At 38.0% G+C, this 8,754-nt stretch overlaps 1 protein-coding gene across 1 annotated transcript; it reads left to right on the top strand.

Moving 5' to 3' along the window:
• Window positions 1-7,917: 7,917 nt before the first annotated feature.
• On the top strand, window positions 7,918-8,754 carry LOC310961633 (claudin-20-like; the record flags this gene model as incomplete). Its single annotated transcript, XM_083933779.1, has 1 exon — window positions 7,918-8,754. One exon carries the CDS (start codon window positions 7,918-7,920, stop codon window positions 8,752-8,754), a length of 837 nt encoding a protein of 278 aa, XP_083789905.1.

The following is an 8,754-nucleotide window of genomic DNA, read 5'->3' as shown; positions in this document are numbered from 1 at the left end:
ACAGCAACATGGTGACATAGTGTGTCATCGCTTAAGGTCGGCTTATGTTATAATAATCTTCTAATAGAAACATATATAACGAAATTATATAAACAATAGAAGTCATTAATAAAATATAATAATAAATATGTCAAAATGCTGCTGCAGTAAATATCAGCTCTGTATATGTAAATAGAAAATTAAAATGACCATATATGGCTACAGTATGTGTAAATATGTATTAAATAAAATTTGTACAACAGTTCATGTAAATGTATTTCAAGTTACATTTAAGACTTCTATAAACACAGAACAATAAATCTACATTTATATATTAAATCTATGGATTAAAGTAGAGGAATGTATTATAGTATGTGTTATGCTTTTGAAATGATCGTAAATTATTTGTATATATTTCGTTTCCAGTGTGAGCTGAGCTAGCCTGAGCTAACAATGCTATTGTTAGTTTAGCCATCGTAGCCAGTCTGACTAATCAACATCAGACATGTAGAGCCAACTGACCTTAGAATGAGTCAACAGTTTTCACTGTGCATAACAACTGTGGACATGTAGCCACGTACACTGTGGCTTGACTAGAAATATTAATGTTAGTCAGCTCTAATAAATGTTGCAATGATCGATATGAAATGACTGAGCTGGACCTGAATATTCGGGTGTTTGTTGGGTCGGTTTTCAGCTTTCAATGTTGGTTTTCAGATATTTGTTTTCAGATATTTGAGTTTTGTTTTTTTTGGACGTTCCTTAAAAAATAACGCCTTTAATTAAACCGGAGTTAGAGTCTTTGCTGTGTCTTTCTGTGGTTTACGGTCGCTTCTCCGCAGGCCTCCTTACCCACAATGCCGCTGTGTTCCTGCGTATGCCAGCAGCCGAGCCCGTGCAATAATGTTGTGAGTGGAGTACGGATCCTTTAAGTGACGGCCTGAGCTGAAGTCCACGAATGTGACAACAAGCAAACACACACAGTGCCTGCAGATGAAGGCGACTCACTGTTCTCACAGAGGACAGGATTCTTCTTATGGAAATGTTTCTTTGTTTTTATTGGACTTGCCTGCAGTTTCCCTACACCTCCCTTTTTGCTTTCGACAGATAAGAAGTGGATTTCTTTTTTTTTTAAGCAATGAAGGTAAAAGTGTGTGATGGTGACCCGCTTGTCTTGTTGCCATGGTAACAGCTAAGCTCAATTAGAGCAGCAGCGTCTTTCTTCACCACTCCATCAAATTCATCATAGTTATTGACTTACAGAAATACTTGTAACTATAGATATTAACCTATAAATATTAATATATATCAAGGAATTATATAAATAACTGATAAAATAGAAAAATAGATATGTAAACATTCAATTTGCTGCAGTAAATAGCAGCTCTGTATATGTAAATATAAATACTTATTGTAGATTAAAATTACCAAACAATTTGAAAAAATGTGTATTAAATAAAGTTTGTACGACAGTTCATTTAAATGTATTTTAAGTTACGTTTAAGTCTTCTAAAAACACATTTATTTAAATCCTACATTTATGAACTAAATATAAGAATGAATTGATATTTATGTCGCATAACTGTTCAGCCTTAATGTCACTATATACTGAATTTCACATTATTATAAATGATGTTAACTTTCCTTCTCTAACTGAAAATCATTTACTTTAGCTTTGACGCCATCACTGTTAATTTAGCTGCTTGTCCTCTTACATCAAATTATACCAAATCATTTGTAATGATGAAATTTATCAGTTATTTTGATCTCAGGTAAGTAACAGATATTTGTATTTCTATTTAATTCACTTATTAGTTACTTATATTAATAAATTTTAATTCAGGAGCACATTTATTTTCTTCCAGACACTTTACATTATTATTTTATAGGCGATTCTTGTAACTTTATGTTCAGGTCATGTCTTTATTAGGATTTACATTTTGAGCCCGTCTGCAGTTGATTCATAAAAACATAGAAAAGTTTTGAAATAGTAAACTTCTGTCTTCATCAGGCGCCAAATATATTTTCCAGAGGCCCAGATTTGACCCATGGGCCGCTGTTTGCCCCCTTGCTGCCTCTGTCGGGTTTGTTTTGTTTAAACAGCAGGAATGTGCTGAACATCTGCATTTATGTGTGTGTGTGTGTGTGTGTGTGTGTGTGTGTGTGTGTCCTCACAGTAACAGGAGGATGTCACGTTGGTCAGCCGGTGAGTCTCTAGGTTTTTATTTATAATGTTATCTCAACATTTACATTTATTAACTGCTGAGTGGACTGAAAATTAACTTTATTTTGAAAGGAAACAGGATGCAATGAGATTGAATCAGCTGAGTTTTATAAGACATGTTCGCATTTTTGTGTTTATATTGAATATTTTCCCATGAATCCATCATTATTTACTTCATGATGTCATATTGATGTATTTCATATTGAACACTTTGGCTCTCTGTGGAGGAAGTGGTTTTATTTGCCTTCCTCCTCCATACGTGGATTTTGGCGCTCCGATACTACGTCACCTAATTTCTGTCTGTTACTCCGGACGAAATGTCTACAGTAATAAATCTGTGGCTTACCGGTGAATTACAGCGCTTTACTATCAACAAAATATATATTAGTTCAAATAAAAGCACATTAAATCAAAGTTAAAATCAAGAGCACAATTTATCTTTTCAAGAACATTAATAATTATTTTTATTGTTCTCTTTTTGACACCTCCAGGGCTCCGTACACTTCTTATTTGAATATTAATTAATTAATAATCAGTCACACACAGATAAGTGTGTGTGTGTGTGTGTGTGTGTGTGTGTGTGTGTGTGTGTGTGTGTGTGTGTGTGTGTGTGTGTTCAGCTGAGATAAAGCAGTTCATCTATATTCCTGTCTTCTGTGTGCTGATTGATGGTTGATGGAGCCTCAGGGTGTGTGTGTGTGTGTGTGTGTGTGTGTGTGTGTGTGTGTGTGTGTGTGTGTGTGTGTGTGTGTGTGTGTGTGTGTGTGTGTGTGTGTGTGTGTGTGTGTGTGTGTGTGTGTGTGTGTGTGTGTGTGTGTATTTGTACAGCCGTCTTTGTGAGGACCAATTATCGAATTTCCCTACAAATTGAGGACAATTTAGTTAAAGTGAGGACCGGTCTAAATCAGCCTGTTTGGGGGTTCGGTCTTGGTTTGAAGGTTAGGCTAGGGTAAGGGTTATGGGATGCATTATGTCAAAGATTGTCCTCACAAAGAAAGATGAATTGTGTGTGTGTGTGTGTGTGTGTGTGTGTGTGTGTGTGTGTGTGTGTGTGTGTGTGTGTGTGTGTGTGTGTGTGTGTGTGTGCCAGATGGTTTGATTCAGACTATGATCACAGTGAATGTGGAGGTCAAAGGTCAAACTGTCGGCTTTAATGTGAAGCTAATTTCTGCTGTATTGAATCAGAGTCTCTGTGTGTTAATCCGTGTGGAGGAATGACTTCTTCATGTGTGAATCTTTAAATTAAAACAAAACATTTAATCAAATACGACCAGAAATCCTTTCAATTTAAAAAAGCTGCCACCACCTCCTCTGTCATTTAACGGCAAACAATGATCGTTTATTAACAAAAAAGATATGAAAGTTTAAACAAATAAAGTAACATTTAGAAATTAAACAAATGCGAACAGAATATTTAACAAAAGAAACAATGTCTTAACAAAAACAAAGAAGATAAAGAAACAATTTAGAACCAAACAAGGTGTTAAAGGTATAAAGAAAACCAGCTGATTAAAAACAAAAAGTCCAAGAAAAAGCAAACAATAAAATAAAAAAGAAGTTAAAAAGAAAAAAAAGAAAATAGCAAATAAAGCAAAGAAGAAGTCACAAAAGAGACAAAGATGTTAAAAAGATTTTAAACAGGAAATTACATCATAAACAAAACGTTTTTAAAAGACAAAAGTACAACTTAAACAAAAAGGAATGTTTAAAAAAAAACAAAATAAAATTAAAAATAAAGTCTGCACCAGAACAAATCTTCTCTACAGTTGACCCCAAATCACATAAACAGAAAATAAACCCAAATAAAGAGGCTGAACAGATGTGACGACACAATAAAAGCAACATTTTAAATGTTGGATGTGAACGCATTGAGTTTGTCCTCTGCAGCAGCGGGACGTGAGGACGTTCAGGCCGCGGTGGCCTGCAGGCGTGGACTCAAACCTCCAGAGTCTGATTCTAATAGAGCGCCGGCGTGTTTCACATCAGTGAGCAGGAGCAGCTGGATATGAACAGGGACTGTTCAGCGTGTGGGACAGACCGCCGTCACACTGCAGCACCTCCATGAGTTATTACACACAGCATTTAAAGGAACATATCGCTGCTTTTATGCATCAACACATTTACTTCAGCCACCCTGCAGGTTACCGCTGAACATCAGACGATTCAGGAACTGATTTAAAATCATCGATGTTTGACTTTTGGACATTTGAATCAGGCTCATTCTGTTCTTTACACTCAAAATGGACATCTTTCTTTATTTTATGACATTTAGATGAAGCAATTCATCAATCTGTCAAAAAGTAATCAGATGAATAAATGAGGAAATGAAAATGTTTATCATCCTGTGATGAAATAACATTTTGAAATGAATTAGATGAAAGAAATGAATTCATAAAATAAAAGTAACAGGAGATTAAAGATTTTAAACTGCAAAACAAAATACATCAAATCCAACATTTTGAATTAAACTGGATTAAAACATTTCAGTAGAGAAAAGCAAAACGTTAAAAGTATATCTAATTAAGGATTATATGAAAATCATTTTTAAATTACACAAGAAATAAATGAAGAGATACAATAAAACAAAAAGGAAATTAAATATTTCACCCTTTTTAATAACAAAAACTTAGAAATTAAACAAAATGTTATTTTTAAATGACACAAAGTGACACGGCAGAGAGATCATCCATCACAGGCTAAATTTATTCAACAGTGTTGTAATTTATTTATTTTATATTAACTCATGTTAATATATATATATATTTTATTATTTTTTATTATTAGTATTATTGTCATGATGAAAATACCCTGACATCTGAGATTTAATATTAAACATGTTACATGATTGCTTGTTTTGTGCTTTCTGGATTCAATTTAACACACAAAAGAAAATTAAATGAAAATGTGATTCATGCAGCTAAATCTCAGGAGAAATGTTTTGAAAATAAAATATTTTTGCTCCATTGTTTTAATTTGGAAACTTTTGTGACTAACAATGGCAACATTCAACCTTTGGAAACAGGATTTCATGTCATGACTTTGTTTAAAATGTATTATTTTTTAAAGTGTTCTATGTTAAAAGAACTGTAACCATTCTGTCATTAACACTGTTAAAATGCTTCCCATCATTTATTTTCTTGCAGAAAATCACTTTATAACATCAAAAGTACACTTTGAAGTAAGTGAATCATTTTTTAATATTTGTCACGATTTTTTATTTTATTTTACACTGTTGGCATTAAGAATGAGCAATAAATAAACTGATAAAAACATTAAATTAATCAATGTGTCTTTTATATTATGTTATAAAGGGGTTCCTTTCCTGGGTTGGATAGAGCAGCTTTTAATGCTAATTTATAATATTGCAATTGTTCCTTATATATCAATTTAATAATTTATTATAATCTATTCTTGAAAAAAGGGTCAATAATGACCCTGGTGGCACACACTCCATACTTTATGTCTCATTGTGTAAATTAACAAATCACTTATTTCTTTATCTAAATATCAGGTTCCCAACCTGAGGTTCAGGACCCCCCACTGGGACCTGAATCTGAGAAGTCAGATTAATGAGATTAACAACTTTTGAGTTAATGTAGCAAAAAATACTTAACACGTGAAATTAAAGAGAAATATATGAAGTAATAAATAAGTAAATTAAAAAATAAAGAGGAATAACACACGTATATATTTTATCATCTTATTTTCCCCCTGTTTTCAGACTGATTTTAATTCATTTCTTTTCATATTATATGAATGAAGAACAAGAACTCATAAGCAACAGTGTTCTTAATTATTGTATTTATTTCTCTTTACATTTCAACATATTTACGTATCCTATTTGTTTTTATGTATATATTTCCACTTATTATTTACTTACTCATCCCTTTATTCATTCTTCTTTATATTTCAACTTTTATTTTCTTATTCTTTTTCTGGTTTATTCTTTTTATGGCACTCTTATGGCTTCATATTTAAAATCCTGCAGATGAAACAATCAATGTGTGTAAACTAAATGGCTCCTACCGCTCAAACGTCCACCATCCGTTATAATAAACACACTGACTCCATCAAATGTTGGGAACTTCATTAGAAATCTGCTGGTGTTAAAGCTGCAGTAACTCCTGGTTTGGTGTCCACGATGAGCTCATCACTCGCTCTCTCCGGTGGGAAACAGAGTCGTGTTTACTGTGTTTTTATTTGTTATGAGTGAGTGTATCAATGCAACAACATTAATTAAGCAGCGTTGATGGTTGAAAAGACGCTCCCACAGACTTTACGATGGTATTTTCCCATAGGGAGGCTGCCGGTAAAACTGACAGAAAATGTGTTTATTGTTTGCAGTTTGGTGGACGCTGCTCGTGTCTGTGCAGGTCTGAGGCTGATAAGACCCAGGCTGGAGGATTATGGTAATAACAGGCTGCCACCGACTGACTGCTGGGTCCCATCACAGCCCAAACGGGTGGGTGGGCTGCGAACGCTTATCACCGTGTTGCAGTGGGTGACACCTTGACTCACACTGCAGCTGGACAAAGAACAGCTCAGCGTTTTTTATCACCAAACCAGGACGAAAAAATTACGACTCGCCGGTGCGCGTTGATTGTTTTAAAAGCACAAATGATCCTGTCAGTCGTCTGAAATGTGTTTCCAGAGTGAAGGACTCTGACCAGCAGATATCATCAGCAATAATCAGCAATGAGCTTCTACCTGCACGCTCTTTATCTTTATTTTTTTAAAAAGGTTGTAACGCATTTTTTTAAACGGTCGTAAAAACTCCTCCTGCATTATCTGACAAAGCTAGAGCACAAATACAAAAATCTAACAGAGGAAAACAATCAAAAACAATCATTTTCAGGTGCTTTTGTTTGGGCGAAGGCGACAAAGAAAGCCATTTCTGCGGCATTGCGTGGCTCTGTCGTACCCCGCCATCAACTCATCAGATAAGAACGCTGCTCTGCGGCTCCTTCAGCAGAGCCGGTGACCTTCAGGTTAGAAGCAAAAACCTGCTCCCCGAACCAGACTTTTGGTCAGTTTTGTTTGTAGGAAGGTTGCTTTTATTCAGAGCGAGCTCTAAGAGGTGGGAAATAAAAGAAAGGATGCCTGGTGCATCTCTTCCAGGATGCAGAATGGGATGAAACTGTATGTACAGTTGCCAAGGAGACAGCAGGCAAAGGGTAGTTAGAAGCGGTTAACCCACACACCCTGTTTTCATTCACACCGCTTCGTCCTCAGGAACTACTTCAGGAGACGCTGCCAAAGACACAACACAGGTAAGATCCCAGCTCTCCTCCAACTTCACCTCATTTGTCCTCAGATGTTGAACTCTATCAAGAGATCAGAGCTGAATAAATAACTTCCCTCTGTCCGAGCTGTTAGTTTTTCCTCTGTGGTAAATGTTTCCTGCAGAGGAAAAGCAGCTTTTGAAGGAGTAAACCCGAGGGACTGTCGCTTTAAAGGAACATAATTGAGTGTCAATGATCACCACATCAGCTGCAGAGTAACTAATGCAGGCAATCAGAGATCTGAAGAGAGAAACCCATCAGCAGCCTCAGCTGTGCGTCCGTCACGCTCCCACGCTCACTCCAATTCTCATTTCTCCTCTGGTTGCAGCTCGCTGGAGCCGGCGCTGAGGAATTATCTGCTGTCAGGACCTGCTGCCTGGGACGCCAACGGGGACCGAAGCAGGACGAGAGGACGTGAAGGGGGGCTGAGCCATGCTGTCCGCCGCCGTTCAGATCCTGGCGTTCGCCCTGGCGCTCCTGGGAGTCCTCGGCACCACCGTGGCCACTCTGCTACCCAACTGGAAGGTGAGCGTGAATGTCTGGTCCAGCATCATGACCCCCATCTCACAGATGCAGGGGCTGTGGATGGACTGCGTCTGGTACAGCTCCGGCGTCTTCAGCTGCACCATGAAGAACTCGGTACTGTCGCTGCCGGCGTATCTGCAGGCTATGCGGGCCGCCATGGTTCTGTCGTGCCTGGTGGCATCGTTTGGACTCTGCCTCGCCTCCCTGGGGCTTAAATGTACCCGCTGGGGGGGCAGCCACCGAGCGAAGGGGCACACGGCCATCGCTGCTGGGGGGTTCTTCATCCTGGCCAGCTTCCTTTGCCTTGTCCCTGCGTCCTGGTTCACCAACGAGGTCATCACCACCTTCCTGACCACAGACCTGCCGGACAGCAGCAAATATCAGCCTGGAGGAGCTCTGTGTGTGACATTTATCTCCGCCGGCTTCCTCCTGGCTGGAGGGGTAATATTTTGTTTGTCATGCCCTGGAAAAAGAACAAGACGACCGGACTATCACTCCTCTGCTGACCCTGACAGACTTGTGCCATGCAGAGATGATCAGCGGAGGCAGGAGCCGCAGACAGAGAGCGTGCGGCCAAAAAACAGGCAAAACAAGACGGTTCAGCTGCAGATGGATAAAGTGAAGCAGCAGCAGAAACAGCCTCAGGAGAACCAGCAGCATCAGGAGCAGAGGGTCTACTCGTCTCCCTCCAAACTCCCTCCAAAAGACATCAAGGACAGCTACAGCCTCCAGGAGTACGTTTAA

The sequence above is a fragment of the Echiichthys vipera genome, assembly GCF_963691815.1.
Source record: "Echiichthys vipera genome assembly, chromosome: 19".
Classification (NCBI taxonomy): Eukaryota; Metazoa; Chordata; class Actinopteri; order Perciformes; family Trachinidae; genus Echiichthys; species Echiichthys vipera.
This window is presented reverse-complemented; position numbering and strand designations above follow the sequence as displayed.